At 41.0% G+C, this 15,821-nt stretch overlaps 1 protein-coding gene and 1 long non-coding RNA gene across 3 annotated transcripts; one reads left to right on the forward strand and one right to left on the reverse strand.

Annotated features, from left to right (window-relative positions):
- Positions 1-5,329: 5,329 nt before the first annotated feature.
- LOC143339676 (uncharacterized) lies at positions 5,330-7,874 on the reverse strand. 2 transcript variants are annotated; one of them, XR_013079359.1, is made up of 3 exons: positions 7,772-7,874; positions 7,484-7,581; positions 5,330-5,836 (listed from the first exon to the last, which is right to left on the reverse strand). It is a non-coding gene; the product is annotated as an uncharacterized LOC143339676 (long non-coding RNA). The 2 variants fall into 2 exon arrangements; XR_013079360.1 differs by having other exon boundaries at positions 7,484-7,550; positions 7,772-7,847.
- A 739-nt stretch (positions 7,875-8,613) lies between these two features.
- Positions 8,614-15,485, forward strand: LOC143314438 (delta-type opioid receptor-like). The gene is made up of 4 exons (XM_076721456.1): positions 8,614-8,796; positions 9,144-9,396; positions 11,880-12,232; positions 12,595-15,485. Exons 2-4 carry the CDS (start codon positions 9,152-9,154, stop codon positions 13,122-13,124), a joined length of 1,128 nt encoding a protein of 375 aa, XP_076577571.1. The 5' UTR covers positions 8,614-8,796; positions 9,144-9,151; the 3' UTR covers positions 13,125-15,485.
- The last annotated feature ends 336 nt before the right edge of the window (positions 15,486-15,821 follow it).

A 15,821-nucleotide genomic window follows, 5' to 3' on the forward strand; every position in this document is an offset into this window, starting at 1 on the left:
AAGGTCCGTCCGTCATGATGGTGTGTGTTATATTATGAATCACATATGTTTATTGATGTATTCAGCTTCACAGCAATCAAGGCCAAGCCTGCTGAGAGCGCCACATGTGTGAATGCATGTGTGTGTGCATTTATGTGTGAACTGAGGGCGGTGGGGGGGTTACATGGCTCTGAGGCTGTGAGGTCTGTGAAGTGAAGCTGCTGAGATATGCATTAATGTGCCTATTGATCCTGTCTATTGGCAGCTCTCACTTCCCATTAAATCGCAGGCATCCGTCAAAAAGCCGGCGGGGCCCCTGCTGGCTGATGGTGGACGGTCACATCGAGGAGCTTCAGTGTGCCGTGGAGGACACGCAGGCAGAAAGCATGAAGGTTTGGTGAATGTGTGTTTATGAAATGGTGAGCATAGCTGGGTCTGCAGGGAGCTCTCACACCGGCTGCTAATGCTAAACAAGTTTTAGGGCTGAGGGGCAAATCACTCAGAGAGCCTGCCGCTGTGAGACAGGAAGCTTTCTACACAGTGTTGTTGTTTTCTTTGTGTAATATCAGGCTTCAGTGGGTTTGTGATCGGTCTCTTGATGTAACTTTTATAATGTAGTATTGTGTTATATTCACACGATGAGAGTGCTTTTCAACTCTACACAAAGACAGACAGAATTTTTTTTTTTTGTTTACAGAAAAATAAGTTTAGCCTCCTCAAAAATAAAAGAGATCCCCATTATTTAAATCGCATTTATGTGAATTTATATAACATATCGTCATAATTGGCAGTACATGGACTTTTGTGTTACCTTTGTGGGGTTTAAGGGAAATTCCAGTTTGTTACATCACAAAACACAAGTGTTCAGACAGTCACACCGGCTACACACGAGGCAAGTTTAGCTGAATTACATAAACCAAATTATTTGGAAGGAAAGCCGAACGTACACAACCATGGCAAATACAATGGGCCAGATCAGTCACCTTCATTAGCTGGGTTTCCAGCGCAAATTTATACAAACTTCTGCAAAAGATAAAGCAAATGAATGCTTGTTTCCATCCACTGCCGCTGCATCCACTGATTATTAGGAGTTAGTTCATTGAGATAAGCAGTAGGTGGCGCCAGTTCCCCAGTCCGTAAAACCATTATACCGCTGCAGAAGAAGAAAGTGCAGAAACAGCTGATCAGTCATTTCAATGAAACGTTCATTATGACAGAACTTATTCAAAAAGGTGTTTCCACCTGTTGTTAAACATATGAACTCTTTTTAAAAAAAAAAAAAAAAAACATACAAAAACCACCTCAAGTGAGCGTAAAACCTTTTTGAGAAAAAAAAAAAGACCTTTTCTAACGCGAAATTTCAAAATGCACATGCAAATAGTTCGATGGAAGTGTGGCTATTTTCTCTTCCGGAGTTTCATGGGCACAGTGACCACTGCTCTTAATGTCCGCTGTAGGCCTGAGAGGAGCCTTCCACAGTCTGAAGAAATCACCCTGATGACATCATCTTTGGGACTGAGACATAACCGAATATAAAGCCAGAATTACAAACTGCAGCTGTGGGGTTTGAAAATGGCCTTTTAGGAGGCAACGAGGCTTAGAACATTTTTTGTGTTTCCTGTGAGCCGCCCAAATTTACAGAAACTGATTGATGGATTTTATTCGAGAATTTCATTTAAAAACAGAAACACCAGCTCTGCCCAGGCAGTGAGTGCTTACATAAAAGGAAAAGTCTGGATAACACAATAGAGCCCTAAGGCTTGTTTCACATTGTGGTCTCATTGGCAAGCATGACACAAAGACATTAATCAAAAACAATAATGCAATACAATGCAATGCAATTATCACTAGTGTCTACACTGACTCTCTGCAAATTCACCCTTTGACAATGTCGACATGTCCTCATGTATCAGAATTAAGCTGCTAATTACAACATTATATTATTATTATTATTATAGAACTACAAAAATAAGACCCAAGTTAGAATAAACTGGGATTTTCCTTAAAGATCAGGACAAACTAAAGTAAAGCATTTGAATGTCAACTGTATTATTGCCTGTAAAAGTCTCTGATCCTCACCAGCCACATCACTTCTGGCCTCTTTCTCCACCTTCCATCCCTCCTGCTTCCTCCTCCAACTTTTTCACTACATCAACCCCTAAATTCTCCAGCTTTCGTCCTCTCTCTCGCTGATGTAGAGGGCCTCCCGTGTGCAGTCCAATCCCTCGGTCGTTGATTGTAAATGTCCCGCTTACTCACAGTGCACATTCAGCACTTTCTGAGATGATCGGCTGTTCCTCTGGGTCATCGATCAAAAACATTGGCCCTGCTGCCCCCGCACCGCAAGGTGGATCACATAAACATCTACAGTTCAGTATGGATGTGCTTTAAAGGGGACTTTTGTATTGTACTGAATTCATATATCTGTGTGTGATTAGAAAATACGGTTGATCAGTGACATGTGAATGCTGTTCTTGTCTGAAATTATATGTCTTATTCTATGTTTATACACAATATTTAAATACAGTAATTTAATTAATTTAGTTAAAGTCAGGGACTGATGATGCCTTGAAACATGTTACTTTTATTAACGTTTAACCAAAACTAAGATCCTGAAGCTGACCACATGAGATCCTCAGAGTCAGGATCTCAGTCTCTGGTCACACAGTCCATCCCAACCTCCTCCTTATGGCTTCAGAGCAGTAAAAATAGTAGCACTTTGCTACCTGACGCAGTGCTGCCTGTGAGCATAATGCAGGCAAGGAAAACAATTTAGAGGTACAGTAAATGTAATTTCAAGGAGACGGGCCTGTGTGAGGAAATCACATGAAACAGAAAATTGAATAGTTAATGACAGCAAGTCGGTCGCAAAACATGTCCTTTGAACTGTCTGTTAGAATAACATAGCGTTTGCTGATCTGCAGTTATTTGCATAATTTGCCTCCCAAAACTGTTTCAAATCACTGTTGAAAAGTAAATGTTTTATGTTGTGATGTTACAGTAAAGGTTTGGTAAGGTTTAGGCTCAAAAACAGCCTGGGTAGGTTTAGGGAAAGATCATGGTTCGGGTTAAAATAACTGCCCTTTGCTGTCATAGTTACAATAATAACCGAACTAACGATGATTGTCGGAACTTAACAGGAAGCAAACAGCGATCTGCTGTTTGTTGACATTCATCCACCCTGACCTCTTTTATAATGACGTCACCTGACTTCCTGCTTTGCTTGTGTCATAACCATGACCGCTTCATTCATTGTTGACAGGTTTTATACTGTGGTAGGAAGGACTCATGCCCTTCTAGCTAATCCTAACCCTAACAGGGTGATAATGGTTCAGTATTCGCCCGACTTTTCAGTCCATTTTGGCAATTGCAGTTCACACAATGACAAATCACCGTGGCCGCAGCTTTTTAATGAACAGCAGATTGAACAACACAGCTTGCAAGACACAATTTATACCACCAGGCTTCTCCTCTCTGAGTTTAATTTCAACTTTGGGGATGGCAGAGCTTTTTCTCCAATAACACAAAAATGCATTACGACCTACTCCATAGAGCAGCTCACAACGACAAGAGCAACACGCTAAATTTCCCACATATACTGTATGAATCCTGCAGGGAAAACCTCCAGCCTCACGTCGCTGCTCTCTCCTCTGAACATTTCCCATCTCTGCGTCATGTTAGCACGGGGAGCTCTGTAGGTAGATGCTTACTCATTTCACACCATACAAACACAAAGGAGCAAGCTGATGTGTTACCATCAAATAGTGATGACCACTTTAGGAAAAGGAATCTGGGGTGAAAAAAGAAAAAATGGTCTAGAAACAAAGAAAAATGATTCACGTGCAATATGACATCCACTTTTTCTTAATTTTGACAGACGGCAGTAATTGAATTTTTTAGTATAATTTGAGTGTCTTTTGGGGAAAAGGCTTCCATATTTTACTTGCTCTTTCTCAGAAATCCTTTCAGACAGAAAATAACTGTCAATGTCAGGCCTGCGAAATGAAAATTCATCACCCTGCTTACATAATTTCAAAGGCAGAACTTAAATTAGATCCAAGATTCCTCGTTGACCCGCTCACATCTCTGCGCGGGCGAAACAAAGCGCCAGCGCGTTATGGCGTCCATCTGTCCTTTCAGGCCTGTGAGTTCAGACAAAGCTGTGAAAGATACTCTACCAGCCTCCCACACGTCTTTACAAAAGCTGCTAATTATGAGCAAACTGAAAGTCATCGTCAGCGCTGAACATTAGTAAACAGCTAGATCAATCATCTCTCCTGTCACGCCACCAAGTCTCGGTAATCAGGATAAAAATATCAGTAAGTTGCTGTCATGCTGAACGTGGCTCTTAGGATGGAGATGGAGATGGCCAATCACAACGCACTGTGAGTTTATTTTGAGAATGTGTGGAGTGCAAATATTGTAGGATGCCTGATTCACCTTTTTCGGCGCTGTCGCCGTTCAAAGCATCAAAATATTTGTGCTACAAATCCCACATTTCTGTAATCGCCCTCAAAATAGCACAAAGCACGAGTCGCATCTGATGCTGTTTGTCAGTGAATTTCAAAGTAATCTTCTTCTAAATCTATTTAATCCCTCACTGTGGATATACACTTGAAATACTTAGAGACACTGACAGAATTGTGACTGTTCACATATAGACAAGTATTTTCCGTAAGCTCAGCAGGGCATTAGTCTGTGTGGAGAAGAGGATGGGCTGGAATGAGAATATTAATGTGATGTTGTATTGATTCCTGAGGTGAAATCCTCTTTAACTTGCTGCTGTACAGTGGGGGTCAGAGGTTAGGGTCAGTTGGAGAGCGAAGGTCCTGGAGGTGGTACAGATTCAGCAGGATGTTTGCCGACACAGAGCTGGATTTGTTTGGATGAACAAAGGTGTCTTTGCTGAGCCAATGCTCTGCAGCTCATCCCTGGACAGATGGATACAGATGGTTGAGGTCTACAGCGGATCAAAGGAAACTGAGTTCCACAGCAACATCCTATACGATTTGAAAATGTTGATCTGAAATATAATTGTCACCAGTGCAATCCAAGTTTTTTTTTACAATGCTGGGAGCGTGGCTCTAAGGACGGCAACGTGGGTCAATCCGTCCACCACTTCGGTCCAGGGTGACCCATCTCAACAACAATTAAATGGATTGTTACGACAGTTTATACAAACATTCATGGTTCACAGAGAGCAGCCCAATGACTTCAGCTGTTCCCCGACTTTTCCTCTATTTGTGATTTTAAGAAGGATACATGGGGTAAAAACAGCCTCATACATTTTGCAACTCATAAAACACAAAGAAATGCAAAGTGATTTGTACTTGCAAATCTGTATTTGTATCTGTGCCTTTAATTTGCAATTGTGTATCATTTGTGCATCAACTTTTGCCACTGGGACTCGAGTGCAGGTGCTGTTCAGGTGCTGTAAGACTCATTCTTCTTTGTTTAACGTGCAGCCTGTGTGAGGACAGGTGGAACCTTGTAAATGCAACGCAAATAATCTTTAATACAGAGTCGACTGTTTGCATGCAGCAGATTACACATAATGAACTAATTTACCCTGTTTGCATGAGTGTAATGTAAAGACACAGTTTCTTTCCTTCATCTTCTTCTTAGATCAATTTTTTATACCATCTTATTTCTGTTCGAGGTTGTAGCCTATCCCAGCATGCAGTGGGCGAGAGGCAGATTCATTTTCCTCTCCTCTGTGCTGGGGAGGCTGGAGCCCTGTACTTTGACCAGGTGGACCTTTTCTTCTCCTTTTTCAACAATTCGCCTTTTTTCCTCTGAGCTCCAGCACAGTTCAGTCAGTGTCTGTGAACTTGCACTAGTATCACCTTCTGCATCGCTGAAATAAAGGAGAAAGTCAGTGAATGTGTGCTGTCAAATAGCAGGGATATAAAATCAGTCAGTCCATGCAAGACGAATGAGGTGGAGACTTTGTGGAGCCAGAAGATGCAAATGTTGAGCTGTCACGCCAGAATGAAGTTGTCTAATTAACATTCAAAGATCACTTCTCCAGTTTCTGGCTGAAGGGAAACTTGCTGCATTGTGTTAGAGCTTGTAATGTTTAAAAAGAGAGAGATATTCACAAAATGACAAAATTTAGTATTAAGAAGATATATAGGATACTCCTCCTTTTTGTTGACTTGAATAACTTGAGCCCCAAGTAACTGACCTGATTACTGTCCGGACACATTTCCCACTTTAAAGAAATTCAATGGAAGGAGAAAAGTGGAACAGAAATGAGCTCATTCATTGCTGAGTTTGAGTCAGCAGCAAAACTGTTCAAATTATTTTCCTGCTGCAGTAACGACTTTTGACTTTTCATTGTATTTTTATGTCCTTGTAGCCACTATAATTACTTACAGAAGCTCACAGATCCATGGCCTCCTGAGAGCCTTGAGGACTCAGCAAATGAAACCTTTTCATAATCTTCAGACATTAGTTTCACTGTACTAGATGGGCTACTTGGCCAGTGGCATGTGGAGGATGAGTCACATTACAATCCACTGCAAATCTCTGTTGTATAACATTCACATACAGCATCGCCCTAATGCATCACATGTAAACATTTCTTATTATCAGTCTGATTGTTTCATGTAACCCTGGACTCAATGCAGCCTGAACGCTGGCTGTCTTTGGTACAACTCAAGATAAAATGTAATGAACCAGACTTCAAAAACAAAAGAAGATGCAACAATGAATAAGACATAAACGTGATAAAAATAGAAAAACCAACAATGAATGAAGTGACTGTAAACAACTTAACCCGTGTTTGTTGACATTTGCCATGCTTCCTGGTTGTTTGGGGTCCCACTGTCTAAAACCAACAATAATAATAATGATTAAAAACTGCAAAAACAACCAATTTTTCTCTTTTTTAAAACCCAGTAGGTGGAAATGTTTGGACGTGGTTCCTTTTGACACAAAATGGGTTTCCTCATTTGATAAAGGTGACAAAATACAGACATTATCATAAAGCGTAGTTATTATTATAGTAATTACACATCTGTGTTTTAGTTTTTGCATTCCTTGGTTTAATGTGCATTAGTTGTTTCACTGTTTACATGAGCTCTTGTGCAGTCTAATTATTAGCTTCTAAGTCATCTTTGCCCTGCACTAACCTGTATGAGAGGTGCTAAGGTTTGATCGAATGACTGATGGTTTATGAGCAAACTATTAGAAAGGCGCACTGACAGAATATAAATAGACTTTTGGGGGGAGGGGTAGAGCAGTGTGTAAAGCATAGCCAATAACAAAACCAATTGTATTCAGCCATCATTGCAGCTGGAGTCTGTTAAACCTTGAACAGAAGTGTGCATTATTTAGTGGACTTCTGAAATGTGTCTTTACATCAGAATTATATTACATGCAGTTCTCATTAAAGTAGATAAGACCATGCAGTATCAGGTTGATAAGACTGTGGTTTTTGAGCCGTTAGAGGGACTCCACACACAATGTTTAGCTAGAGACTGATTCTCTTCCCACTCACCGAATGGACATACTTCACTGCTGTAACAACACTCACTGTAGTCCACTAACAGCCTTTGGTGCCAGTGCTGCAGGATAAAGGAGAGCTGGTTTTTGGCACTGCAGGGGAAAGAGTAAGCTCAATACGTCTGGCTGTGGAGCTTAGGAGTGTAAACATTGTACAGTCGGTACAATAAGATATTTTTCTGCTCTTATTAAAGTAAAAATGCACCCTTGAACAAAATGTGCTCAGATCTCAACAGTTCAATCAGCATGTTTGAGAGAGTTTTTAAAAGCTACAAAATAATACCTGTTTGCTTGAGATCTGAGGCTGAGGTGTATCAACTTTTGGTGAAATGAAGATCATCTCTTGCAGGTTGGGTGCTGTGAATCCTGCTTGCACTGGACGTTGGTCATATATCACTGTCCCTCTGCACTGTCCACTGAAGCAGAAATACCGCAAAACTGCTGTGCTGTGTCCACTGAAAGTGGTTATGACATTCATCTATCGTGCATTTCCCTCCCCTCTGTCTCACTGTCACCTCCCCCGGTGTCTGCTGTAATACAGACAGCATGCAAAAATTTAGCAAACAGTCAAATTTGCTTTAAAACTTGAAGAAAATATGTTTTTAGTGTCCCCAGAGAACATGCATGTCAGTATCTTTATTTTTTGTTTTTTAGATTTGTACATCATGAGAGGACAAATACACTATCAGCACCATGTACTGTTTTCCAGCATGCTAATTGGGATGCCTTGGTTAATGATGCTCACCAGCTCTTACTCCACTGTGACATAAGGCTGGAGGAAGCTGACAGGTTGTCATCACTCTGTCATCTCATATTTTGGGTGATGGTTGGCTGTTGTGTGTGTGTGTGTGTGTGTGTGTGTGTGTGCTTGCTTTTCTATATTTATGGGCTCCAAGTGCCAGAAGCCCACTCATGGTGTGGGGTCCAACAGCTTTGTGGGGACCAAAATGCTTAACCCCATAAGAAAAATCACTACATTTTAGGGTGAAGACGTGTCTTAATGTTTGTCTTAGGATTATGGTAAGTCTATAGGAAATGAGTGTAGTCTTTGTAATGTCCCCACAGTGATGGAAACAAGTGCGCGTGTGTGGTGGGTCTAGCCTGACTGCGCGCCACCTCTCCATCAGTGCGTGTGCACGAGTGTCCGCAAAGCCGCTGCTGCTCCTCTCCGGGCGCGCAGAGCCATCCACAAACTTTGATGAGCTGCAAGCTTCACCAAGGCAACACAACAACCCGAATCACAACTGGGAAAATACGTTTTACATTTTACATTTTACAGGCTGCGTCCGCTGATTCGTGTCGATCGAGGTGAGTAATCTGCGAGCTTCACATTAGTGATGTGTTTACAGTGCGCGTTTTTCCCTGAATGGCTGGAGCTCCTGTTTATTTCCGACTATGTTTTGCATGATCTACAAGTGGCTCCGGAGCCGAAGTGAAGTTTGTAAGGCTGTCACGGTATTGCAGCAACCTCATGATATATTTTTTTCATTTTAATCAGGATTTAAGTGGCTTTTCACGTGCGCTTTTCTGCCTCGATGCCACTGCATTTGCCCACCTATAACACTTATTGGCATATAAGCATTATTTCTGTACAGTTTATCAGCTTCAGAGCTTTATTTTTTGAAGCTTTTCGTGCTTATTAACCCAACAAACAGGTGTCAGCATGGAAAGCACTCCGGTTGAAATTTTCAAAGAAGAAAATAAGTGTCTGTCCACGCTGCTGGAGGACTGTCCAGTGAATTCTTCAGCCTGGGTGTCCGGATACTCAGACAGCCGTAATGTGACCCCCGATGATGGCTGGGAGCAGGAGGGCATGTCCCCCATCATCCCCATCATCACTGCAGTCTACTCTGTGGTGTTTGTGGTCGGCTTGTTGGGCAACTGCCTCGTCATGTATGTGATCATCAGGTAAGGTCATGTCAGAGTGAAATAAAATAAGGATGCTGCCATGTTTTCTGTTATATTACCATTAAGATAAATGCAATAAGTCTATGGGGTGTCCACTATGCAAGATATACACTGTACGCTTATATAGCAATGTAATTTTATTGCGATTTAAAGTAGCAGAACAACTTTAGTAAGAGGGATCTAATCTCTTCGGCACATGTGGGAAGCCTAATTATGCCATGTGTTTTCAGAAATGCAGAAAACAGCAGAGGTCCAGGTGGAGCAATGTCTTTCTCCACAGTCACTGTAAATGTTATTACTTGAGGAGAGGACATCGGCTTTCACAGTGACCTCTAGGCCATTTCGTCTGTGTCGTAGTTCTCCTCAATGTGTCTGATGTCCTTTGATGCTCTCTAGAGACAGATCCTTCACAGAAAGAAGGCATATTGTACTAAAGCCCACTTAGACAGCTCACCCAAAGCATGTAATATGCATGTAAAATGCTTGGATAAAATATGTATGAATTTTGTAGAAAACTGGAGTTCAGAACACTAGTTTAAAGGGCTGATATCAATGGTGTCATTTCTAATTCAACATTTAATGTGTGAAATACGGCAATGTAGAATCGATTCTGCCTCCTTCAGTGGATGAGAAGTGCCTGAAACCTTCAAATTGGCCCATTTTATGGATATAATAACCCCCAAGACCCCCAAAATATAATAACAATACTGTATAAATCTCTCTGCGTCTGGGGGCATGATATTAATCAGAGTTGTAACCAGTGGTGCTTTATCAAGCCGATAGCCTGCTTGCTCCTCATTGGGTATTATTTATGGTGTGCGGGAGCAACAAATCAGCTCTGATGTAATGTGAAATGCAGCAGTGCCGTCCAGTATGCTTCGGTCCATAGACAACAATTACCTCAAATCAGACTGATTGCGTCGCCTGTCGGTAGAAACCACTTTTATCACTTCAGTTCCTGAAAACGCTGCATGTTCTACTGTTTAGTTGCTCCCCGGAGGACAGTAAAAAGAGGTTTTGTGTTGATTTAGTGCAAACAAATATCTGAAATTACACTCATCCATGCTCTTGCAAAGACGATAGACACGTTTATTGAGCTATAAACAAGAAGTAAGCAAACCTCAGATGTTAGCGCTCTAAACTATTGTTCTAATCAATAGCTTTATATTAATGGATCTAATGACTACATGTAATGTGGAAGGTGTAGCTCAGAGTGATGAACCCGCAGATAATCATCAAACAACTCTACATTCCATTGTTGCCTCTTTCAGCTCATTGTTTTGGTTTAGCCTATGTTTTGCTAGCAAGTTAGCAAAGTCAGCGACTAACTGGTGAGCACGGTGGAGCATTTAGCGGCTAAAGAGCCAGATATTTCCCTCAGGAGTTGGTGGACAGTAAAACAGAGCTAAAAGGAAGTGAATATTGGACTTTCATTGGGCAGGTGGACAAACACAAAAGGAAATGCTAGTGTTTGCTGGCTAACTGTTTGCTAACATGACTGTCAAAACACCTTCACAAGCTCTGCCCCCAAGTGGCAAAAAATCTGTTAATGCATGTTTAAAGGAATAGTTTGAAAATTTGGGAGAGACACTTTGAATTTAGATTTGAAAAGATTGATATCGTTCTCATGCCTGTACATTCAATATGAAGCTACAGCTAGCAGCTTGTTAGCGTAAAACCACACGGTGTCATTTTAATGCTCTAGTATTTGTACAGATGAAACAAACCAGATATAAAATAGTCTATTAATAAGTCTCAGAGTGCTGGTGCTAATACGATTTTGTTACTTTTCGACAGCTGTCTACAGTTTTTATGCTAAGCTAAGCTAATCAGCTGCTAACAGTAGCTTCATATTTGACATACAGACATTAAGATGGTATCAGTCTATGTGAACTTGGTACAATAGATCTGTAAGAATCACATTTGCAACTTTAATGACAATAGACAATGAACAGCCTGGTACCTGCAGTGAAACTTCTGTTTCCACAAGTTTGTTGCTGATGTTCAGAATTTTTATTATAACCAAAAAAATGCATCACTTCTGGTGAGCCACAGCAATATTGGCCCATCACCATGAATCAAAGTAGGTAGTTCTGAAGCATCTTATATTAATCTCAATGCTTCATTATATCCTGTAGGCATTACCACTGGTAAAAAGAAAAAAAAAGACTTTAAATTTTAAATTACATTTTATTAAGCTCATCCTCTACTGCTTTATATTACTGCCATTATAATTTAATGAAGTGAAAACAAGTTGATTATGCGTGGCCTGCAATCAGCAGCATACTATACATAACAATGAAGTGTAAGTCACAGAAATCACATTACCTATTCAAGGAAGCAGTGTGGACTAATGCACAGTGTTTAATTCAAAATGAGCTGAGAAACCTTTTAAAGGGTCAGCCAAGTATACAGCTGGGCCTCTGGTCACCTCTATCCCCCTCACAGTTATAGGACAAACTTCTGTTCTGCATGTTTAACAGGTACACAAAGATGAAGACAGCCACCAACATTTACATTTTCAACTTAGCCCTCGCCGATGCCCTGGTCACCACCACAATGCCCTTCCAGAGCACAGACTACCTGTTGAACACCTGGCCCTTCGGTGAGGTGGTGTGCAAGGTCTTCATCTCCATCGACTACTACAACATGTTCACCAGCATCTTTACTCTCACCATGATGAGTGTGGATCGCTATGTGGCTGTGTGCCACCCGGTGAAAGCCCTGGACTTCCGCACTCCGATCAAAGCCAAGATGATCAATGTGTGCATCTGGATCCTGTCCTCAGCCGCGGGGATACCTGCTTTTGTTCTGGGGGGCACCCAGACGAAGAGCGGTGAGAAAGTGCTTTCACATTACTTTCCAAGCTGAGAGGCTTCAGCCAATTTTTTAAGTTGTGACACTCACTTGAAGTTTGTGCTGGTAATATTTTAAGAGCAGAAATATATTCTATCAAGTCCATCAGTGCAGAGTTCTTTATTAGCCTCACATCATGAGTCATCCTTCCTGAATACAGATGAAAAAAAAGCAGAGTTTAGAGTAAAATATTCCTGTTTGAGTGCAGATTAGCTGTTCCATGACATCTTGCTAAATTGATGGCAGAAAGGCACAAAGTGGAGTTTTATTTATGATAAAGCTCAAGTGCACTTCATCACTTCATTCACATCCTCTCCCTCCCTCTCTCCTTTGCTCCTGCAGACATAACTGAGTGTGCCTTACAGTTCCCAGAGCCGTACGTGTACTGGGACACACTGATGAAGATATGTGTGTTCGTCTTTGCCTTCGTCGTGCCTGTGCTCATCATCACCGTGTGCTACTCCCTCATGGTCCTGAGGCTGAAGAGCGTCCGAATGTTGTCCGGCTCACGGGAAAAGGACCGCAACCTGCGGCGGATCACGCGGCTGGTGGTGGTCGTGGTGGCGGTGTTCGTGATCTGCTGGACGCCCATTCATATTTTCATCCTGGTCAAGGCACTCGTGAGCGTGCCCGAAACCACCGCCATCATGGCCGCTTACTTCTTCTGCGTGGCTCTGGGCTACACAAACAGTAGCCTCAACCCAGTCCTCTATGCCTTTCTGGATGAGAACTTCAAACGCTGCTTCAAAGACTTCTGCCTCTCGGCCAAACTGAGGGGGGAGAAGGTGTCAGGGAGCAAGAAAGCCCCCGGCACCATGCGAGAAGCCGCTGTCCCCCTGGAGAACCCTGATGGGACTAGTAAACCTACATGACTAGCAGTGGAACTGTCTTCAATTTCCCACATTGGAAAGGAAGACTCACATGACCTGGGCCTAACCCATGTCACATCAGCAATGTAGACAAGGTTTGGCTCAATTTACAGAAGTTGATTTATTTGCGTGCCAACACTGATATGATTTCATTTCAGAGATCAAATGTAAGTTACACATTATAAATTGCTCTCCATCTTTTCCATAAGCCCACATAGAATCAAAAACACTTCCCCTTTGCTGTGACTGCTGTCACTCTGATTCATTTTTTTCCCCCGTGGCTTTTGTTTTAAAAGTTGTGTATTTATTATATGAACAGGCAGGTGGACGTGAACTAGAAGAGTCTGTTGTTTGAGCAGGAAAAAAAGACTAAAGATTAAAGATTAACAGTCTCCAAACCAGTCTTTCAAACCATCTCCTGTCCTGTTAGATAGTATGTTATTAAGGAATAAGTTTATGAGTGAGCAATCAGAAAACCATATGGCATGTTGCAAACATGGCTGGTAATGTGGTAATGAGAATATAATGTCAAAATTTTTCAGGAAAATTGTTGACAATTTAGTGAAAAAAAGTAGAAAGAGACTGTAAAATTGAAACATTATTGGCTCAAGTTTCATACAGTATACTTGTTACAACACTGTTTCATGCTAATTTTACTGTATTTTGTTTATGTCTGTCTGAAATTTTAAGATTCCTGTCATTTCCTCCTATGATTTTTCCTATTGCCAAACGTGCCTTTAACAGTCCAGGATAACACAGCCTTGCATCAGAGGAAAATAATTTTAGTAATGATGACTGAATGAGGTCCAACGGCACGTCATGCATAGTTTTCGTATGCGGTTAACGTGTCAGTGGTCGTTGCATGAATCACTGACAGCAGATATGCGCCAAAGCCCTTTTCACCTCTGTGAAGAGTCTGAAGTGTGCAGCCTGACTACAATGTGAGAGAACTGACTCATGTTGGACTTTGAAGTCGCTCTGAGGTAAACACACAAAAAAATAAGTTGCACTCAGTTGCGTCAAAGCAAGTTTATTGCAGAGAGACGTTATAAGGGAAAATCCTGGACTTGAATGTGCATTTAATATTTGACAGAGGGCTCTCTATCAGCTTTGACTCTGGAGTTGTGTCCAGTTTGATAAGTTGTTCAATTCATGGTGTATAATTCCATCATCATGTGCTGTTTATGGCTTTTACCATGAAATGCATTGTCCTATTGAAACACTCATGCTGTTGCTGTAGAGAAATGTTCGATCAGTGCAATCTGAAAACACAAATAGCTGTTTAAACAAGCTGTTAAGCACATTGTTAGATACAGTTTATTCTGTCAACTGTACAGTATGATAGTATTTTGTAAAGATGACAAAAAACAACCTTTGCACAGACATCACTGAAATATATTGTACTTGTAGCATGATTGTTGCTATGATAGTAAATAATGTAACATCGGCAGCCTATATGCTTGATGGACTGTGCTGTTATTTTGAATGTACTGCAAATAGACTCTGTATTATATAAACATAGAAGTCATATATCTCATTAAAGGAGAACTTCAGCTAACACTTAAGTAATAAAATCAATTTCCATAAACACTCATGTCCCTAAACTAGAGTTTTGTGCATTTGGAGAAACTTGTATTGTTAACAAATCTCTAAGTACATCATGTATACTGCCATGAAATATTTAGAACACAGAATTCTGCTACCAGACAAAAAAAAAAAAAGCGATTATTCTAAGAAAGGACACTGTGACCGAGACACCATTGTTTGTTTTGCAGTCTCTGTGCTCACTGTTAAAAGCTGCTACTGTATATTGGCTTTGGCCGAGCAGGAGGTGTATTGATCATCCTGTGTGTGAAGTGCTTAATATTAAAGCCAGTTTCACAAATCTTCGTTGATCCTCTTCTCTCGGGCTCATCTGTTTTAATTTGGAAAGTGTAGTGCGTGGTACTCTCCTCAGATGCTGCCAGAAATATCTGTCTGTCTTTGCTCTTCATCATTACTTTTGAGTATTTCATTTCAGAAGACGCTCTCACCGTCGCTTCTTTGATAGAAGTTTTAGCTTTTATGTGATTTTTCTGCACAGAGATGAGTTTGAATGGGTGCAGGTGGAGATTTTGTTTTACTGAATGCCAGCAGCTCCCCCCAGAGGAAGGAAAATGTAATAACTAAACTATGAGGGGTCTGGTAAAAGATAAATAAATAAATCTTGTGATTGACAGTTGCATGCACTCAAGTGAACATCAGCAGATGGTTCACTACAGTCGTCCTAATTAGCGCTTACATTATTAGCTAACTGTCCAATCAAGAGAAAATTCAATGTTTTTCAATAAATAAACAATTAATAAACATCCACTGGTCATAGTTACTCTTGTAGTAGGAACCACCATAAGGCCCTCATCATGACAGTGCTTTTTCCCCACACTCAAAACAGTACAGATCACATGACACACAGTCAACTGAACGGTGTCGGGGGCCCTTGGGGGTCTGTCAGTCTGGAGCCCTGGAGCTGGTACCTGCTTTGCCTCATTGGTAATCCAGCCTTAAATGAAGATAAGCAATATTAAAACTTTGTAATATCATTTCTGACATTGCAGACTATAAATGACTAATTTGTGAATTGATAAAGTAATTAGTGCTTTCATTTATGTAATGAAAAAGACAACCTACCCCAGTATTATTAAAACAGACATTAATCTAAGA

Source organism: Chaetodon auriga, chromosome 21 (genome assembly GCF_051107435.1).
Source record: "Chaetodon auriga isolate fChaAug3 chromosome 21, fChaAug3.hap1, whole genome shotgun sequence".
NCBI classification, from domain to species: Eukaryota; Metazoa; Chordata; class Actinopteri; order Chaetodontiformes; family Chaetodontidae; genus Chaetodon; species Chaetodon auriga.